This window comes from Rhinopithecus roxellana, chromosome 19 (genome assembly GCF_007565055.1).
Source record: "Rhinopithecus roxellana isolate Shanxi Qingling chromosome 19, ASM756505v1, whole genome shotgun sequence".
Classification (NCBI taxonomy): domain Eukaryota; kingdom Metazoa; phylum Chordata; class Mammalia; order Primates; family Cercopithecidae; genus Rhinopithecus; species Rhinopithecus roxellana.
This window is the reverse complement of record NC_044567.1, coordinates 45,531,557-45,552,879: the sequence shown is the minus strand read 5'-3', so window position 1 is coordinate 45,552,879 and position 21,323 is coordinate 45,531,557. Positions and strand designations below refer to the sequence as shown.

At 45.1% G+C, this 21,323-nt stretch overlaps 1 protein-coding gene across 3 annotated transcripts in view; it reads left to right on the top strand.

Annotated features, from left to right (window-relative positions):
- The first annotated feature begins 7,247 nt into the window (after positions 1-7,247).
- RABEP1 (rabaptin, RAB GTPase binding effector protein 1) overlaps positions 7,248-21,323 on the top strand; it is a 113,623-nt gene continuing 99,547 nt past the window's right edge. For 2 of the 3 annotated variants that reach the window (XM_010355845.2, XM_030923326.1), the window contains exon 1: positions 7,248-7,505. In XM_010355845.2, coding sequence (XP_010354147.1) covers positions 7,472-7,505 — 34 coding nt within the window. In that variant the 5' untranslated portion in view covers positions 7,248-7,471. The remainder of the gene's footprint in view (positions 7,506-21,323) is intronic. The other variant, XM_030923324.1, reaches the window with a different exon arrangement.

The following is a 21,323-nucleotide window of genomic DNA, read 5'->3' as shown; positions in this document are numbered from 1 at the left end:
TTTGAGACGGAGTCTCGCTCTGTCGCCCAGGCTGGAGTGCAGTGGTGCGATCTCGGCTCACTGCAAGCTCCGCCTCCCAGGTTCCCGACATTCTCCTGCCTCAGCCTCCTGAGTAGCTGAGACTACAGGTGCCCACCACCATGCCTGGCTAATTTTTTGTATTTTTAGTAGAGATGGGGTTTCACTGTGTTAGCCAGGATGGTCTCGATCTCCTGACCTCATGATCCGCCGCCCTTAGCCTCCCAAAGTGCTGGGATTACAGGAGTGAACCATCACGCCCTGCCTGATAAAAAATCTTTAGCGAATAGTAGGTGCTCAGTAGGTGGTAGATATTACTAACAGTTAATATTATGCAGGCTGGGCACAGTGGCTCATGCCTGTAATCCTAGGATTTTGGGGGGCCAAGGCGGTGGATCACTTGAGGTCAAGACCAGCCTGGTCAACATGGTGAAACCCTGTCTCTACTAAAAAAACAAAAAAATTAGCCAGGTGTGGTGGCGAGCTCCTGTAGTCCCAGCTACTTGGGAGGCTGAGGCATGAGAATTGCTTGAACCTGGAGGTGGAGGTTGCAGTGAGCTGAGATCGAGCCACTGCATTCCAGCCTGAGTGATGGAGCAAGACTCTGTCTCAAAAAAAAAAAAAAAAAAAAATTATCAGCTTTGCTGGGCATGGTGGCTTACACCTGTAATCCCAGTACTTTGGGAGGCTGAGATGAGTGGATTGCCCGAGGTCAGGAGTTCAAGACCAGTGTTGGCCAACATGGCAAAACCCCATCTCTACTAAAAATACAAAAATTAGCTGGGTGTGGTGGCGTGCACCTGTAATCTCAGTTACTTGGGAGGCCGAGGCAGGAGAACAGCTTGAATCTGGGAGGGGGAGTTTGCAGTGAGCCGAGATCAAGCCACTGCACTCCAGCCTGGGCAACAGCAGGAGACTCCATCTCAAAAAAAAAAAAAAAAGAAAAGAAATAAACCACTCTGCCTCTATGAGTAGACAACAGGTTCCCTCAACCAACATCTCCATCATATTGTTCTTAACAGGAGTACATCAGTCAACACAAGGGTAAAAGCACTTAACCCACTGCTTAGCACATGGTCTACACTAGTAAATATCAGCCAATTTTATTTCCAGGCAATTATGCCACTGTGTGGTTGATGTTACAAAAGAGGAATTCTGTGAGAATGGGGCATCTACCAGCTCTGGAGAAACTATATCTAGCAAACTACATTTATCAAGTAATAATGGGCCAGGCACGGTGGCTCACACCCGTAATCTCAGCACTTAGGGAGGCTAATGTGGACAAATCACTTGTGCAGGAGTTTGAGACCAGCCTGGCCAACATGGTGACACTCACTCTCTACCAAAAAAAAAATTAGCCAGGCATGGGGGTGCACGTGTAGTTCCAGCTACTTCGGAGACTGAGGACGGAGAATAACTTGAACCCAGGAGACAGAGGCTGCAGTGAGCTGAGATCGCACCTCTGCACTCCAGCCTGGTGACAGAGTTAGACTTCGTCTCAAAATACAAAACAAAACAAAAAGTAAAAATGGATCCCTCTTTGTATTATTCATCAACAATGAATTAATTCCAATTAAAAGTGGAATAAGAACAGGCCGGGCGTGGTGGCTCATGCCTGTAATCCTAGCACTTTGGGAGGCCGAGGCAGCAGATCACCTGAGGTCAGGAGTTTGAGAACAGCCTGGCCAACATGGTGAAACCCTGTCACTACAAAAATACAAAAATTAGCCAGGCATAATGGCGGGTGCCTGTAATCCCAGCTACTCAGGAGGTTGAGGCAGGAGAATCGCTTGAACCCAGGAGGCAGAGGTTGCAGTGAGCTGAGATCGCACTATTGCACTCCAGCCTGGGTAACAGAGACTCCGTCTCAAAAAAAAAAAAAAAAAAAAAAAAGAACTTTTAATCAGCATGTGATAAGCAATATGATATACTTTCTGTCCAAAGCAAAGAAACTTGACATTTTAGCCTTGCAAACTTATCTAGAATAAATGTGACGGTTCCGTTAGGCTTTTGCAAATATTGGTGATTTCTGCCCTGGATCCCTAGGGATACCTTCACAGACTGACTTCTTTTTTTTTTTTTTTTTTTTTTTTTTTGAGACAGAGTCTTGCTCTGTCACCCGGGCTGGAGTGCAGTGGCCGGATCTCAGCTCACTGCAAGCTCCGCCTCCCGGGCTTACGTCATTCTCCTGCCTCAGCCTCCTGAGTAGCTGGGACTACAGGTGCCCGCCACCTTGCCTGGCTGATTTTTTGTATTTTTTTAGTAGAGACGGGGTTTCACTGTGTTAGCCAGGATGGTCTCGATCTCCTGACCTCGTGATCCGCCCGTCTCGGCCTCCCAAAGTGCTGGGATTACAGGCTTGAGCCATCGCGCCCGGCCTTCACAGACTGACTTCTATGGTCCAGGACCCTTCTTCCCAGGATAGAAACTACCTATCCAGGAAAAAAAGGACAGAAAGAATGACACAAGTAGAGGGGCAAGCTGACATTTATAGACCAACTACCATGTGTTAGAGGTTAGGTATTTGATCTCTTTAGCCTCCTGATGTGCTGTAAGGCTGATTTATTATTTCCATTTTAGACATAAGGAACTTAGATAAACAAGAACTCAGAGAGGTTAAATAATGTGTTTTGGGTCAATAGGTAATTTATACTAGAATTTCCTTTCTTTTTTTTTTGTTTTTGAGATGGAGTCTCACTCTGTCGCCCAGGCTGGGGTGCAATGGTGCGATCTCAGCTCACTGCAACCTCCTCCTCCCAGGTTCAAGCAATTCCCCTGCCTCAGCCTCCTAAGTAGCTGGGATTACAGGTATGTGCCACCACGCTCGGCTAATTTTGTATTTTTTTTTTTTTTTTTTGCGACGGAGTCTCTCTCTGTTGCCCAGGCTGGAGTGCAGCCGCGCAATCTCAGCTCACTGCAAGCTCTGCCTCCCAGGTTCACGCCATTCTCCTGTCTCAGCCTCCCGAATAGCTGGGACTACAGGTGCCTGCCACCACACCCGGTTAATGTCATTGGTAACCAATTATTTGATGTGTTTATGTTTTATTCCCAATGTCCTTCAGAACATAAGAATCACATCTTTTATACTTAATAAAGACGTTGAGCATACATCTGTTTTCTTAAAATATATTCCTAGGGGTGGAATTGCTGGGTTCTAGGATTTACCTAAAAATATGAAAATGTTCAGCATTCTTGATGCTCCTATCTGATTTCAAAATGGCTTTTTCAACTACTTCCTTCACATGGAGAGCCCTAGGTGTCCAAATCAGATGCCTGATCATTTCTGAGGGAACTTGATCTTGAGGGCCTGGCTTCAAGCCTCATTATCAATGGCAATAAATTTGCCACTCTCTCACTGGAAGGAGCCCCTTCTATTTTATTTTCATTTATTTTTATTTTTTGAGAGGGAGTCTCACTCTGTTGCCCAGGCTGGAGTGCAGTGGCACAATCTTGGCTCACTGCAACCTCTGGACCTCCTGCATTTAAGCGATTCTGCCTCAGCACCTGCCCCCGATTATAGGTGCCCAACACCATCCCTGGCTAATTTTTGTATTTTAGTAGAGACAAGGTTTCACCATGTTGGTCAGGCTGGTCTCGGATTCCTGACCTCAAATGATCTGCCTGCCTCGGCCCCCCATAGTGCTGGGATTACAGGCGTGAGTCACAGCACCTGGCCGCATCTGCTATCTTTATGGCTTATGCCTCGTGTCAGTCATCACAACAATACAGAGGATGCACTGGGCTGCCCTATCCTGGCCAAAGGTCTCCCTGGTAGGCATGGATTTGCTAATCCAGGAAAATCATGTATGGGGGGTTGGGCAGGGTGCTGGGGAGACCCTGCTTGCTCTCTCAAATGCACACCAGTCATTTGGGAGACATTCACTGCTGGAAAAACCCGAGTCTGTATATCAGCTCTCCCCTAATGTTGGCAGGACCTGGGGCAAAAGTACAAACAGATACCTTAATTACTTAAAATTACAAACCAGCTCGGACATGGTGGCTCGCACGTGTAATCCCAGCATTTTGGGAGGCCAAGGTGGGTGGATCATTTGAGGTCAGGAGTTCAAGACCAGCCTGACCAACATGGTGAAACCCTCTCTACTAAAATCACAAAAGTTAGCCGGGCTTGGTGACACACGCCTGTAATCCCAGCTACTCAGGAGACTGAGGCAGGAGAATCACTTGAATCCTGGAGGTGGAGGTTGCAATGAGCTGAGATGGTGCCACTGCCCTCCAGCCTGGGCAACAGAGTAAGACTCCGTCTCCAAAAAATAAATAAATAATAAAATAAAATAAAATTACAAACGACTCCAATTAACCGCTAATCTTAATATAGCCTATTCTTCTACTTGGACAAATCTACATCTTTTAAGACCTGGAAGACCAGGTTTAAATTTAGAATTCCTGGACTCCTGGGAGTTAAGCACATGAATGAGGTGGCGAAGGCAGCACAGGACCTGGCCCAACTATTGTCTCTTGGCTCAATTCTTTTTTCACCTCTGTCCTGCACCATGAGGGATCTGTGGACACAGGAGCTTAAACACCCAAGTGTTGTGTCACCCCCTTAAAATAAAACACAGCTGCCCTTTAGCCCCCCCTTTTTTGATGATAATCATTTTAATAGAAGTATATCTTATTTAAAACAAATGATTTAATTAAAGAAAGTAGAAACTGATTCTAATTAGTGGATTTTCTGATTATTATTATTATTATTATTTGAGACTAAGTCTGGATCTGTTGCCCACACTGGAGTTGCAGTGGCGTGATCTCGGCTCACTGCAACCTCCGCCTTCTGGGTTCAAGCAATTCTCTGCTTCGGCCTCCCGAGGGAGCTGGGATTACAGGCACCTGCCACCACGCCCGTCTAATTTGTTGTATTTTTAGTAGAGATGGGGTTTCACCATGTTGGCCAGGCTGGTCTTGAATGCCTGACCTCGTGATCCACCTGCCTCAGTCTCCCAAAGTGCTGATTACAGGTGTGAGCCACTGCGCCCGGCCGAATTATTATTTTTTTTAATTATACTTTAAGTTCTTGGATACATGTGCAGAACGTGCAGGTTTGTTACATAGGTATACATGTGCCATGATGGTTTGCTGCACCTATTAACCCGTCATCTAGGTTTTAAGCCCCGCATGCATTAGGTATTTGACCTAATGCTCTCCCTCCCCTTCCCCCCACTCCCCACAGACCCGGGTGCGTGATGTTCCCCTCCCTGTGTCCATGTGTTCTCATTGTTCAATTCCCACTTATGAGTGGAACATGCAGTGTTTGGTTTTCTGTTCTTGTGTTAGTTTGCTGAGAATGATGGTTTCCAGCTTCATCCATTCCCTGCAAAGTACATGAACTCATTCTTTTTTATGGCTTCACTTTAGATTCTTTTTTTGTTTTGTTTTGTTTTTGAGACGGAGTCTGGCTCTGTCGCCCAGGCTGGAGTGCAGTGGCGCGATCTTGGCTCACTGCAAGCTCCGCCTCCCGGGTTCACGCCATTCTCCTGCCTCAGCCTCCCGAGTAGCTGGGACTACAGGTGCCCGCCACCACGCCTGGCTAATTTTTTGTATTTTTTAGTAGAGACGGGGTTTCACCATGTTAGCCAGGATGGTCTAGATCTCCTGACCTCGTGATCCACCCGCCTCAGCCTTCCAAAGTGCTGGGATTACACGCGTGAGCCATCGCACCCGGCCACTTTAGATTCTTTTAGGGATGCCTAGACTCTGCCCTAGAGAGAATGGATCTGGGAAAGAGGCCACAGCTTCAGCTATCTGGAAAGGGAATTCTGGGGCCACAGGTATTCAGAACTTGGTCCTGAAGTGCCAAACCCTGTGGACTCCCTCACCCTAGGGTGGGATTGCTGGGCCTTAGGATTTCCTTAAAAATATGAAAATGTACGTAATTGCTGATGCTCCTCTTTGATTTCAAAATAGCTTTTTAGGCCGGGTGCGGTGGCTCACGCCTGTAATCCCAGCACTTTGGAAGGCTGAAGCAGGTGGATCACGAGGTCAGGAGTTCGAGACCAGCCTGACCAACATAGCAAAACCCCATCTCTACTAAAAATACAAAAATTAGCCGGGTGTGGTGGAACGCACCTATAGTCCCAGCTACTCGGGAGGGGAGGCAGGAGAATCGCTTGAACCCAGGAGGCAGAGGTTGCACTGAGCTGAGATCACACCATTGCACTCCAGTCTGGATGTCAGAGTGAGACTCTATCTAAAAAAAACCAAAAAACAAAAAACACTTTTTAAACTACCTCCTTGGCATGGGGCATGCTCCAGGTGTCGAAATCAGATGGGGAGTGGTGATTAGAGGGGGAGTTCCTAAAGTATGGGGCCCAGGGCAGGTTCTCTTGCCCAGGTATAAAGGGCCACACTTTCTGTATACGATTTCTCCTTTCCTGCCATGAGTGCAGGGTCTGTACCTGGCTGTATCTCCAGCATCTATCACCACTGAAAAGCCAAACGTATTTGCTTAATGGATAGTACAGTGGCCTCTGCATCAGAGGACCTGGGGTCCAGGCCCAGTACTGTCGGAAACAGTTCTTCATACTTTATTACCTCGTTTAAACTTTTCTTAGCCATTATATTGATAAAAATTCCAAGAGGTGAAGTGACTCTCCCAAGATTGCACAGCTAGAAGAGGTAGAGGCTGGAACTGCACCCGCCATCTGTCCTCCTTTTTTTTTTTTTTTGAGACGGAGTCTCGCTCTGTTGCCCAGGCTGGAGTGCAGTGGCCGGATCTCAGCTCACTGCAAGCTCCGCCTCCTGGGTTCACGCCATTCTCCTGCCTCAGCCTCCCGAGTAGCTGGGACTACAGGCGCCCGCCACCTCGCCCGGCTAGTTTTTTGTATTTTTTTTAGTAGAGACGGGGTTTCACCGTGTTAGCCAGGATGGTCTCGAACTCCTGACCTCGTGATCCGCCCGTCTCGGCCTCCCAAAGTGCTGGGATTACAGGCTTGAGCCACCGCGCCCGGCCCTGTCCTCCCTTCTTATTCTTATTCTTTTTTTTTTTTTTTTTCCACTGTGCTGTGGTGGGCAACCGGGACCCGCCCGTTCGAGAGGCCCGGTCTTTACTGCTGTCCCTCTTCTCCAGCTCCGCTCCGCCTTCGGCCTCCCTTTGGCGCTGGGGTGCCCAGCTCCGCCCGGACCCTCCCCTCCTGCCGCGCTCCCTCCGCGCTCCCGAGGCCCCGCCCCTCCCCTCGGGCCAACGTCACGTGCCGCCCCATCCCCCCGCGCCTGCGCACTGCTTATTTCCCGCTGTCAGGATGAGGAGGCGGAGGTCGGCGGTCGGGTCCGTCTCTGCCGGCGGCTGTGGCGGCGCCGGCGGCTCCAGCCTTAGCGGTTCCTCCCTGGGCGGCGGCGGCGGCGGCTCGGTCGACGCCTCCTCCGCCAGCTGAGCCCGCGGGAGCCTGGGACGTCGCTTCCCCGCCCATCCCCGCTCCCCGAGGCCGGCCGCCTGGTCATGGCGCAGCCGGGCCCGGCTTCCCAGCCTGACGGTGAGGCGCCCACCATGGCAGGCGCGGCGGGCGCGGCCTGCCCGGCGTCGCGGGAGGACTTTGGGGAGGGCAAGCGGCGGGAAGGGTGCGCGCAGGCCCCGGGGTGACCTCGCCGGGCGGAGGCGGGGGCGCGCGGGCGCTTCGGCGGCAGTCGCTGGGGAGGGGGCGGGAGGCGCCCGTGCAGCGTTTGCGGGAGGACAGAGGGAAGGGCGTGGGGAGGCAGCTGGGTAGCGTGGGGGAGTGTGGGGAGGGAGCGGTTCTGGGTAGCGGGGAATCGGCACGTGGGTTCTGCCCGTGGGGGAGGATGGAAATCGGGAACATGTGCTATATTCGTTAAAGAAAAAAAAATGTTAGGTAGCGTGCCCTCCCGGCGGCCCCAATCCTTGCTATAGAGCTCTTTGCACCCAGTTATGTGACCTGGAAGTAGTTGTGTACAGTAACTGGATTTAGTAGCATTCCCTGGATGGCACTGTGGCTTAATGGTAAGTGTTGGGGCCTGGGTGTCTAAAGGACCTGGATTGTTAACCAGCAAGCTCTTGGCTCATTTGTTAGCCTCGTTGAACCTGAGTATTCTCACGAATTAATCAAGAGGTTAATTCATGTCTTTATATTTTATCTATAAAAATAGCAATACGAACGTGTATATAAAATAATAGAATTGTGGAGATATTAGGAGTAATGAGAATAGTGTTTGAGCATGCTGAGGCCTACTCGCACTACTTGAAGATATTTGCTTGTGGAACGAAAAAAAAAATGAAGTGGAAGAAATGTGTCATTTATGGCGTTTATATTCTTGGAAGGGAAAAAAGGGCCCCATCCTAAATAATGAAAGTTGATTGTCAGAGCCCTTCATGATCTTCTGGGAAACTGGACTGAGCTGTGCCTCACAGATTGACTACACGGTTCCAGGTTTTACCACCTAGAATTGATGTTTGGGAGTAGTGTACTTAGTCTTTTCCAAGATCCTACTGTATCTAGTTGTGAAAGTTCTTTCTGGTGTGTTTCTATAATCAACGTGTGTGCTTAGCATCTTTAAGTGTGAGTAGAATGTTGGGAAAAGGGACTTGGTACGGAGTAAGTACTTTAAAACTTGCCTGTGCTTGGGGTTGTCTCAAAATAACCTTTCTTGAAACCCTTACTCTTTATTCTTGCCTTTGGGGAACTGGAAACCATATCAGATATTAAGGTTCTGGCTGCTCTCTGGGAAATGTGCTCCAGAGCCTGTTAGCCTGTAGTTTTGGGTGGTGTTAGTTGCCTAAGGGGAGATGTCCAATGAGCACCTGGACTTTTACAAGAACCTGCTTGCTGGTTCTGTTCCAGTAAGGGAACGTAGGGGAAGGAAAGTATTTTTGGTGGGCTGTCAGAGAGAGGAAACTGGGATGTTTTCAGGCTGCATTTCAATGATCACCTTTTGCATTTGGTGTCAGGCAAGAAAACTTTGTTTTTCCACAATCCCGCTTTCTTACTGCGCAGAGAGGCAGGATACAGAGAGAGCTTGTGGTTCTGATCAGGAGTGATAGGTATGCGTAGCTGGCTGCTGCCTTCTCTTGAGTTGCATGGAAACAAACGTTTAGGGCAGCTCAGGTGACATGACAGTCTGGAATCAAAATTCCCTGCCTCTTTCAAGATATGAAATGGTCTTCCTTGTAAATAGGCAGAAGTGACTAAGCACTTGAAAGAGACTAGGGAAAATTAGCTTTAGGAAATCTTGTATTCTTGTTATTTTAGTTCAGATGTATTTCCTATTTTTCAAATCTTGTGACTCTAGGATGATTTTTATTTTAAATGTAGGTAGCCATGGCTACTTTTTACAGTAGGAGAGAGATAATTTGGTACATTTGAGTGCCTTGTGTCAGTGTCTTAGAAGTTCATCTTGGGGATTTTAATTTTTTTTTTTTTTTTTTGAGACAGTATCTCACTCGGTTAGCCAGGCTGGAGTGCAGTGGTGCCATCTTGGCTCACTGCAGCCTCTGCCTCCTGGGGTTAAAGCAATCCTGCCACCTCAGCCTCCCAAGTAGCTGTGACTACAGGTGCATGCCACCATGCCCAGCTAATTTTTGTATTTTTGTAGATACGGCGTTTTGCCGCGTTGCCCAGGCTGGTCTCAAACCCTTGAAGTCAAGGGATCCACCTTTCTACGCCTCCCAAAGTGCTAGGATTATAGGTGTGAGTCCCTGAGTCTGGCTTTTGGGGATTTAATTTGTGTCTTTAGCTGAACTCATGTAGACCACTTTAGCTTTAGGCACATTTGAATTTCCTAGTCCTGCTGATTAAAAAAAAAAAAAATCGCCAGAATTCTTTTGTGTCAAACTGGTGGTGAAAGATAACTAACTGCTTAGTCTTTGACTGTATCTCGTTTTATCCCATTTCAGAAGCGATTGTCTTTGATGACTTTAAAAAAAAAATCGATATTGTCTGATATTGTCTGTTTTTCATGGTAGATTAGGAAAATCGATTTGTGTGTAAATTGAAGGGATGAAATGTAATCATTTTATTCATTTTAATTATTTTGTAAATTAAAAAAGTTTTGGGTTTTTGATACTGCCTCGTAGTTTACTTATTTGGAATATAGGTAATTTTAATAGTTAAATTTCAGTTGATCTGTTTTCCCCTGAAAATTCAAAAATGTGAAAAATTTCAAATTTTAATGTTTATTTTAATCTAAGTTCGACTATATCTTTGAAACATTTGCTCTGATTTTACTTCACTTTTTTCTTTTTGTTTTGTAGACAGGGTCTCACTGTGTTGCCCAGTCTGATCTTGAATCCCTGGGCTCAAGTGATTCTCCCATCTTGGTTTCTCAGTGTTGGGATTATAGGCATAAACAACTGCACCCAACCCACTTCATTAGTTTTTATTCTTGCCGTGTTGACCAGGCTGGATTCCTGATTGTTTCCTGTTAGTTACACAGACATGCTACCTTTTACCCCTGAAGGACATGCTTTACATACATAAATCTGCAACTTCCCTATCTCACTTAATAAATGTTAGCTAGAATATACTCATACATGGTTATATGGCCATGTAATGTTCTGTAAACACTATAGGCATTATCTTAGGAAATCTTCGTAGCATTGAAGTGAGTACTATTGAAATATTACTGCTTCTGTTTTCTTGATGAGGAAACTGAAGCACAGAGAAGGTAAAGAAATGTGCCTGGTGTTATACAGCTGCTGACTGGGGGAGCAGGCTTCAAATCCATGCCATCTGGCTTATGTACTAGATCATGGACTGCTTTCCAGGTCAGTGTTGTAGGCCTTCCTCATTCTTGTTAGAGACTATCTCATCATATGCATGTACCATGCGTGATTTATTGCCTGTTTCCCTATTGTGGGGCAAGTAGATTGTTTTCAATTTTTAATTATTTTATAAGCAGTGTTGTAATGGATGTCCTTGTGCATATTTTTTAGGTACTCTTGTACTTCTGTAAGACTAGTGAATTAAATAAAGGGCATGAGTTCTGAGTGGTTTAAATTTTAATACTTGTACCTAGCTTACTCTCAAAGGCATCGATTTACGTACTTGCCAACAATATATGGCAGGTGGATTTCCCCTGTAATCTTGCAAGCTCTGGATGATGTCATTTGTTTTAAATTTGTGTCTTTTGATGAAAAAAAGTGATGTTGTTCAGCTGGGCGCGGTGGCTCATGCCTGTAATCCCAGCACTTTGAGAGGCCGAGACGGATGGATCACAAGGTCAGGAGTTCAAGACCAACCTGGCCAATATAGTGAAACCCAGTCTCTACTAAAAACACAAAAGTTAGCTGCGTGTGGTGGTGTGCACCTGTAGTCCCAGCTACTCGGGAGGCTGAGGCAGAAGAATCACTTGAACCTGGAAGTGGAGGTTGCAGTGAGCCGAGATCGTGCCACTGCACTCCAGCCTGGGGGACAGAGCGAGACTCTGTCTCAAAAAAAAAAAAAAAAAAAAAAAGAGTTGTATTGTTCAGTTAACAAGTATTTGTGTGTCTATTCTATGCCAAATCCTATGCTAGGATCTAGGAAATGCAATGATGAACAAAACCAGACCCAGTCCCTGTTCCTAGGTAGTGAATCATTCAGCCACTAATTAGATAATTCTATAGACATGTACAAAACTATTTATTCAACTAATATGAACGTATACTGTTCCTCAGGCACAATCCTAGGCATTTGGAATACATCAGTGGGCAATATAGATAATAAATAACCCTGCCCTAGTGTGGGAGAAACGGATATTAAACAACAAACGTAAACAATGATAGGGGTTGTTAAATGATAAGTGCAGTGGAAAAAATAAAACAGCAGGATAAAGGGAAGGGGGTGGGGCTGGTTTTAAATAGGCTGGTCAGGCAGCTTTATTGAGAAGATGACATTTGTGCAAAGACTTGAAGTAGGCAGAGGAGTTAGCCTTGAGGATATCTGGTGGAAGGGTGTTCTAGGCAGGGATCAGTTTTTGCATATGCCTTGAGGGCGGAAGCATGTCTGGCATGTTTGAGGAATGGCATGGAGGTCAATGTGGCCGGAATGATGTTACGGGGCCTAGGAGAAGAGTGGAGTAGGATATGAGGTCAGAGAGGTCGTGAGGTGGGGGCAGATCTTGTTGGGCCCTGGAAGTATTGCAAGGATTGGTTTTCACTATGGGGAACCATTGAAAAGCTTTGAACAGAGGAATGATGTGATCTCACTTAGGTTTAAAAAAAATTGCACTGGGCCAAAGTGCTGGGATTACAGGTGTGGTGGCTTACGCCTGTAATCCCAGCACTTTGGGAGGCTGAGGCAGGTGGATCACCTGAGGTCAGGAGTTCCAGACCAGCCTGGCCAATATGGTGAAATCCAATCTCTATTAAAAATCCAAAAGTTAGACATTGTGATCTCGGCTCACTGCAACCTCCACCTCCCAGGTTCAAGTGATTCGCCTGCTTCAGCCTCCCAAGTAGCTGGGATTACAGGCATGCGCCACCGTGCTAGGCTAATTTTGTATTTTTTTTTTTTTGAGACGGAGTCTCGCTCTGCCGCCCAGGCTGGAGTGCAGTGGCCGGATCTCAGCTCACTGCAAACTCCGCCTCCCGGGTTTATGCCATTCTCCTGCCTCAGCCTCCCGAGTAGCTGGGACTACAGGCGCCCGCCACTTGGCCTGGCTAGTTTTTTTTGTATTTTTTTTTTAAGTAGAGACGGGGTTTCACCGTGTTAGCCAGGATGGTCTCGATCTCCTGACCTCGTGATCCACCCGTCTCGGCCTCCCAAAGTGCTGGGATTACAGGCTTGAGCCACCGCGCCCGGCCGCTAATTTTGTATTTTTAGTAGAGATGAGGTTTTGCCATGTTGGTCAGGCTGGTCTCTAACTCCTGACCTCAGGTGATGCATCCACCTTGGCCTCCCAAAGTGCTGGGATGACAGGCGTGAGCCACTGCGCCTGGCCTATTTTATTTCTTTTCTTTGTTTTTTTGAGACCGAGTCTTGCTCTGTTGCCCAGGCTGGAGTGCAGTAGTGTGATCTCTGCTCATTCTAACCTCTGCCTCCCAGGTTCAGGCGATTCTTGTGCCTTAGCCCTTCAAGTAGCGGGGGTTACAGGCGTGCAACACTACACCTAGCTCATTCTTTTGTATATTTAGTAGAGACAGGGTTTCACCATGTTGGCCAGGCTGGTGGTCTCTATCTCCTGTTCTCAATTTATCCACCTTCCTTGGCCTCCCAAAGTGCTGGGATTATAGGAGTGAGCAACTGTGCCTGGTTGAAGTGTGGCTTTTTAATTTGCACTTCCTGGATAGGAATTATATTAATTATGGCCTCTTTCTTTATTGGCTGGTTGGCTTGCTCCTTCCTTCCATTCATTTTTTTTTCCTTCTTTCATTTGTTTTCTTTTTTGTTTGCCTGCCGGTCCTTCCTTCCTCCCCCCGTTTCTTCTTCTCCTTCTCCTTCTCCTCCTTCTCCTTCTCCTCCTCCTCCTCCTCCTCCTCCTCCTCCTCCTCCTCCTTCTCCTCCTTCTCCTCCTCCTCCTCCTCCTCCTCCTCCTTCTCCTTCTCCTTCTCCTCCTCCTCCTCCTTCTTCCTCTTCCTCTTCTTCTTCCTCTTCCTCTTCTCTTCTTTCTTTTCTCTTCTACTTTGAGTTGCTGTTTCACATCTATTTCTTTTGTGACTTGTCTGTTTATATCTGTTTCCCATTTTTCCATTGGGTTGTCCTTTTCTCAGTAATTTGGAGGAGCTCTTTGTAAATTATATTAGCCCTTTGGTAAGTATTGGAAAGTTTGGTCTCACAGTTTGTCATTTACCTCATTTAAAAAATTTTTTTGTTATGCAGAAAGCTTTAATTTTTAGGTAGATCTGACCTTTTTTTTTTAGATTTATGGTTTCTGGGTTTCTTATTTTGCTGAGGAAGACCCCCCCAACTCTCATGTTTATTTAAAGAGAAAAAAACCTTATTTTCAACACTTGTAGTTGTCTTTTATGTTTTGTAGTCTAATCCATTTGGAATTTGTTTTTAAATTAGGGAAGTTTAATGTAAAGAATTATTAACTAAACTGGAGATCACCCGCTAAGACAAAAGAAGCCCTGAAGAATACAGGACTAGTAGACATAAGGAACAGTCGTAGCTTCCAGGGCTGAGGCAGAGCACCCTTTATTTTTTTCCTGAATAGATAACTAGTTGTCTTAATGTTTGTTGAATAATTCATGTTTTTGTTTGTAAATTATAACTTGGTAAATCTCCCAACCTTTGAACTAGCAGAGATACTTAATCTGAAAAACACAGGCCCTGCACATACCCAGTCTTTGTCACTCTGATATCCCAACACACAGTAGCCTGGAATTGGGTTAATGGCCTTTAATTTTCATGTCTTACCTGGCTTTCTGGGGAGAGAATTGCTTTTGAATCTTAAGGGCTCTGATTTCTAAAATATCTCCGTGTATCATACGCTAGGTTTTTATCCACTGAAGTTTGATGTTCTCTTCTTGTATAGTCATTAATTTGAATATTGTCTTTATAGAAGTATTTAATAAATATTGTTTAATTTTGTGTGGTCCAGTTGTGCCAGGGAATGTGAGGGGGAGAAATACAGAAATGAGTAACATGTAGTTCCTTTAAGAGTTTTATGACCTAGTAGAGGAATGGGCCTTGGGAATGTAGACTTGAGGAGGTGCCCAGTGGGAAAGCAGGTACGGTGGTGCTGTTGGATTACAGAGGAAGCTGTTACTCAGTAAAATTATAGAAAGTTTTCTTATCAGATAACTGAATCCATTCCAACTGATAGTCTGAGTTCTCTTCCTTCTGGGGAGAAGGAACTTACATCTCCTAGTTTTGACTAGTTTTAATGTTGTATTTATGTCCTTCCCTACATGTTTATTTCTGTTATCGCATGACTTGCATCTTCCTAACTTTCTTGAATTATTATTATCATTTTTGAGATGGAGTCTGTCTCTGTCACCCAGGCTGGAGTGCAGTGGCACGATCTTGGCTCACTGCAACCTCCGTCTCCTGGGCTCAAGTGATTCTCTTGCCTCAGCCTCCCAAGTAGCTGGGACTCTAGGCACACGTCACTATGCCCGGCTAATTTTTTTTGTATTTTTAATAGAGATGGGGTTTCACCATGCTGGTCAGGCTGGTCTCGAACTCCTGACCTTGTGATTCGCCTGCCTCGGCCTCCCAAAGTGCTGGGATTACAGGTGTAAGCCACTGTGCCCGGCCGAATTACCTTTAAAGTAGAGACAAGTTCTGTCTATACTGCCTAGGCTGCTCTTAAATGCCTGGGCCCATGTAATCCTCCTGCCTCAGCCTCCCAAAGTGTTGGGATTATAGGCGTGAGCCACCACACCCAGCTTACTTAACATTCTTTTGATTATCTTTCAGATTCCAGTTGTTAATGACCTTCAGTGGTACCTGATGTTTTCTAGATGTATGTAACCTGTAGAAAGTAGATAAAAAGTCATCTAACTGAAAGGAATCCTAGAGGAAGATAAAAAGTCATATAACTGAAAGGAATCCTGGAGAGTAGTTATCTTCCCTCAGTTTACAGATCAGGAAACTTAAGGACTAAAGAGGTAGAAGTCAATTGCACTGTAGCAGAGACAATACTAGAATGCAGGAGTAGAGTTGGGGCTGTTACCTCTCTTCTGGTAACTGCATTTTATCTAGAATGAGCTTTCTCTAGAAGCCTCATTATGATGTTGCCTGATAAGAATCATAGCATTGATGTAGCTTGATTATAGTCAGGATGAATAAGACTTCCTTGATAATCAGACCTTTTTCTTTAATATGTTAATTCTTTAAACAAGTATTTATTGCTTATGCCTATTAGTGATGGGCATTGTGTTAGGGTTATTGTAGCAAAGTAGAAATGTTCCTTTCTTATGTTCCAGAAAGAGATCTTGGCCAAAACAGCCCCAGAGACTATGATAAGAGCCTGCGGCATGGCAAAAAGAGAAATGTTCCTTTTCTTATGGATCTTAAAAGTCTCGTGGCAAATACATATGCCATGAGGAGAGGGCAGTTTGTCTGACTGATAATGGTATCCTCAGGACAGTACTTGTCATAGAATGAATATGGGTAATAGATATTGAAAGATGGGTAGCAATATGCAGTTGTTATAGTGTTATAGTTCGTACGATATTTTGATAACACAGCAGAGACATCTTATTTAGAAAGTCAGTTAATGTAGGATTCTCCCTCCACTTCTCACCCACTGCACCTCTAGTTATATTGGAGAAAGTGGCATTTGGATAAAGTCTTGAGAGTTGTGTAGAAGTTTTGACGGATGGAAATGGCCCCTTGGAGACAGCGGTTAGAGGAGGGGGGTAATCTTTGCAGGGTAGGGATGGAGAATGTGTAGTGTGAGGTGTGTGAATAACCTGGTGTCCTGGGAGTGTGAGGCTGTTTAGAGACAGCTTTGAAAAAGGAGAGCCTGAATGGTGGAAATCTTTGCTGCCAGCCAGTGAATCTGGATTTTTCTAGATGATGTGGATGGAACTGTGTTTTGATAGAGTGGTATTGTAAACCATACTGTCGTGTAGGAAGCTTGCTTGGAAGATTATACAGAAGATAGATAGACTGTGAGGCAGATGATTGGTTAAGGAAATGGATTGGGCCATTGCTCTGATCTAAGAGGGAGATGATGGAGTTATAATGTAGGTCAATGGGAATGGAGAGAAGGAAATAATAGGTGTGAGAAATACTGTGGTAAAATAGCAACTTGATGAACATTTGATTTGGAATTTGGGTAGGAGAGAAATTGAAGAGGATTCTGAGAATGTAGATGCTGTTTATCCATCTAGGCAACCAGTAGAAGTGCACATTTAGTAGTACAAAGTGACACATTTGCTTATAGATATGTTGATCTGGAATACTGGTGGGGCAGCCACGCAGAAATATCTAGTAGATAGCTGGAAATGTAGGCCTGGAGTCAGGAAAGACATCAGCGATGTAGACGTCAAATGCCTAGGAGTCATCAAGGATGAATACTGCTCAGGCAGAAAAGTATAGGCTATTTGGAAGGACACAGATAAAAATGGATTGGGAGAGGGAGGGGAAATCAGTGAACCTTATGAAAAAGGAGAGCTAGGATGATTAGTGTTAGAAGTCACTATTGGAGAAGGTTTGAAGAGGGGGATGGTCAACAGTACTAAGTGCTGCAGAAAAGTCAGATGAAGGCAGAAGTGCTCACTGAAATCAGCAGTGAAGTGGTCATCAGGACCTCGAAGAGAAGAGTTTCAATAAGGAAGGTGTAAATACGGAGAGGTAGCATATATAGACTAAATTTGGAAAGTATGGTAATACACACATGAGTGGGGCAGTCACTTCAGGGAGTAGTAGGATTGTGGGAAGGGGTGTATGTGTTTTAAGAATAGAGATTTAAATAATTGTGTGATGAAGGACTGCCAGTGGAAAGGGAGAAACTGCCTAAAGATATAAGATCAAGGAGATAGTAGATGTGGCTGGGTCTGGGTCTCAGATGAAAGCAGATGAAATAGAACAGGAGTATCCGAGTGTCAAGAGGGGCCACAGGGACTTCATTCTCCAAAATGGAAGGGAAAAAGGAAAGGATGAAAGGAAAAGGTAGAGAAAACTCTGAGGTAGAAGAGAGAAACTAACTAAATATATGAGGCCTCCATTCTTTTATCCATTTATTCAAATATATATGATTTGAACATGTATGTACTATGAACAAGCCAGACAAGGTGCCTGTGTTCATGGAGGTTATAGTTTTAAGACCTTTATTTCAGTCAAGTAGATTATGTTGTTTATACCCTCCTGGGTTATCTTAACCAAAGAACACAGAACGTAATTTGGCTCCTTTCTCAGTTGTCCCAAAGGTGACATAACACGTACCATTCTAGATGCAGAGGACAGCACTTTGGGAGGCCCAGGTGGGTGAATCACCTGAGGTCAGGAGTTCAAGACAAGCCTGGCCAACATGGTGAAACCCTGTCTCTACAAAAATACGATAATTAGTTGGGTGTGGTGGCGCATGACTATAATTCCAGCTACTTGGGAGGCTGAGGCAGGAGAATCACTTGAACCTGAGAGGCGGAGGTTGCAGTGAGCTGAGATTGCGCCACTGCACTCCAGCCTGGGTAACAGTGAGACTACGTCTAAAAAAAAAAAAAAAAAAAAAAACCGCAGAGGAGAGAAGTTAGTACATTACGTACATTGAATGCCTTGGGCATTAGGGCTTCCTTAATTCTTTCATGGACCCTGAGTTGAGAAAGACTAGTAGACTAATAAGTACAGGATACGATTGGGTCCTTATTGTGGGAACTTTGATGGGTTGAGGGGAGCAAACCATGATGTGGGTTGTCATTCCTTTGTTAAGGCTATCAAAAATCGAGACAAAATATTTTTTTAACCATCAATCTCCAATTGATATCTACCTTCTCTAAACTCATGCTGTATTTATTGTCTAAATGAACTGCTGCCCCCATCTACATATGATCTCCCTACTGTTCTTAGTTACTCAAGAGCAGAACTTTTCCAGCTGGGCGTGGTGGTACACCCCTGTAGTCCCAGCTGCTTGAGAGGCCCCGATAGGAGGATTGCTTGAGCCCAGAATTTTAAGGCTGTAGTGTGCAGTCGTCATGCCTGTGAATAGCCACTGCTGTCTAGCCTGAACAACATGGTGAGACCTCTGGTTCTTAAGAAAAGCAGAATGTTTCTGAAAATAATCCTATCCTTCATTTTGTGAACCTAATAGGGCTCTGTAGAGAGTAATGGAAGGACATTAGCAATTTACTTCTGGCTCTGCAAAAAATTGTTCTGCATTTATTCTTAACAGATGGAAATCTAGTGTCTTTAGAGCACTTCCACTTTTTGTAGTACCTATAAGTATTAGAAAGTTAATTTGGGGGGCCCAAATTATTTCCGTTTTACGCTTTGGTTCCAGCTTCTTGAGTGAATCAGTATTAGGCTATTTTCTCTTGCATAGGAAAGGTCATCAAAGTTTTTTTTTTTTTTTTGGAGACAGAGTCTCACTTTTGTTGCCCAGGCTGGAGTGCGGTGGCGCCATCTCGGCTCGCTGCAACCTCTCCCTCCAGAGTTCAAGCGATTCTCCTTCCTCAGCCTCCCGAGTAGCTGGGATTACAGGTGCCCACCACCATGCCCAGCTAATTTTTTTGTATTTTTAGTGGAGACGGGGTTTCGCCATGTTGGCCAGGCTGGTCTTGAACTCCTGACCTAAGGTGATTCACTTGCCTCGGCCTCCCAAAGTGCTGGGATTACAGGCGTGAGCCACCGCGCCCGCCCTGTGTTTGACTTCTTTGTGACATGGACCACTTCTATGATACAGGCACTGAAACTAAAGCAAATGGTGAAAGGATTGGTACCATATAGAAACATTCTTAGAGAAGTAAAAATCCAGATTAACACATAGTTCCGTAAAGTTACACTGAGTGCGTCTGCCTCTCTTGCCTCCCCTTCCACCACCTCTGCTCCTGCCTCTGCCATCCCTGAGACAGCAAGATCAACCCTTCGTCTTGCTCTTCTTCCTCAGCCTACTCAGCGTGAAGACAAAGACAATGAAGAGCTTTGTGATGACGCACTTCCAGTTAATGAATAGTTAACATATTTTCTATTTCCATTATTTTAATATTGTATTTAGCCTGCTTTATTGTAAGAATACAGTATGTAATACATACAACATACAAAGTATGTATCAACTGTTTTATGTTATTGGTAAAATTACTGATCAGTAGTGGGCTATTAGTGAAGTTTTTGGGGAGTCAAAAGTTATACGTGAATTTTTGACTGTGGGAATCGGTGCCCCTAGTCTAGTCCCATGTTTTTCAAGGGTCAACTGTATTTTTTCATGACTTGTGCCTTTCGTATCGTATCTAAAAGTCATCTCCAAACCCAAGGATATCAATATTTTCTCCAGTGTTATGTTCTAGGAGAGTTAAAGTTTTGCGTCGTTTACCTTTACGTCTATAATCTATTTTGAATTTGTTTTTGTGAAGGATGTAAGGTCTTGCGGCTCAGTTCTTTTTTTACATGTGGATATCCAGTTGTCCAGCATCACTATTGACTCAAAAGTGTGTCCTTTCTCTGTTGTGTTGCCTTTTTGCTGCTTTGCCAAAGATTAGTTGACTATATTTGCACGGATCTGTTTCTGGACTCTAGATTCTGTTCCATTGTTTTATTTTTTTTCTTTCATGCTGCATGTTTTGAAATTTTATTTGCATTGAAAATAAGTACTTGTGGCTGGGTGTTGTGGCTCACGCCTGTAATCCCAGCACTTTGGGAGGCTGAGGTGGGCAGATCACAACGTCAGGAGAATCACAAGGTCAGGAAATCGAGACCATCCTGGCTAGCACGGTGAAACCCCATCTCTACAAAAAATACAGAAAAGTTAGCCGGGCGTGGTGGCGGGTGCCTGTAGTCCCAGCTACTGGGGCGGCTGAGGCAGGAGAATGGCGTGAACCCGGGAGGCGGAGCTTGCAGTGAGCCAAGATTGCACCACTGCACTCCAGCCTGGGCGACAGAGCGAGACTCCGTCTCAAAAAAAAAAAAAGTGATAAAACAATTTGTAAATGTATAATATAAAAGGAAAGTTGATATGAACTAATAAGATCATCCCTCAGAAATAGAAACACTGTGGCCGGGCGCGGTGGCTCAAGCCTGTAATCCCAGCACTTTGGGAGGCCGAGACGGGCGGATCACGAGGTCAGGAGATCGAGACCATCCTGGCTAACACGGTGAAACCCCGTCTCTACTAAAAATACAAAAAACTAGCCGGGTGAGGTGGCGGCGCCTGTAGTCCCAGCTACTCCGGAGGCTGAGGCAGGAGAATGGCGTGAACCCGGGAGGCGGAGCTTGCAGTGAGCTGAGATCTGGCCACTGCACTCCAGCCTGGGTGACAGAGCGAGACTCCATCTCAAAAAAAAAAAAAAAAAAAAAAAAAAGAAATAGAAACACTGTTAATGTCCTGGTGAATATTTTTCCAGTGTCTAAAAAATGTGTTCTATGGTAATTTAAAAGTGAAATCATGGCTGTGCACAGTGGCCCATGCTTATAATCTTGCACTTTGGGAGGCTGAGGCAGGAGGATCACTTAAGGCCAGAAGTTTGAGACCAGCCTGGGCAACAGCGAAACCCCTGTCCCTACAAAAAATAAAAAAAAATTACCCAGGTGTCATGGTTCACGTCTGTATTCCTAGCTTCTTGTGAGGTTGAGGAGATCGTTTGAGCCCAAGAGGTTTGAGGCTACAGTGAGCTATAATTGCACCACTGCATTTCCAGCCTGGGCCACAGAGCAAGACCTCATCTCTTAAAAAAAAAAAAAAAAAGGCAGAATCATGCTACAAATGCTGTTCTCAAACTATATTATTCCTTTTGAAGTTAATTTTTTTTTTTTTTTTTT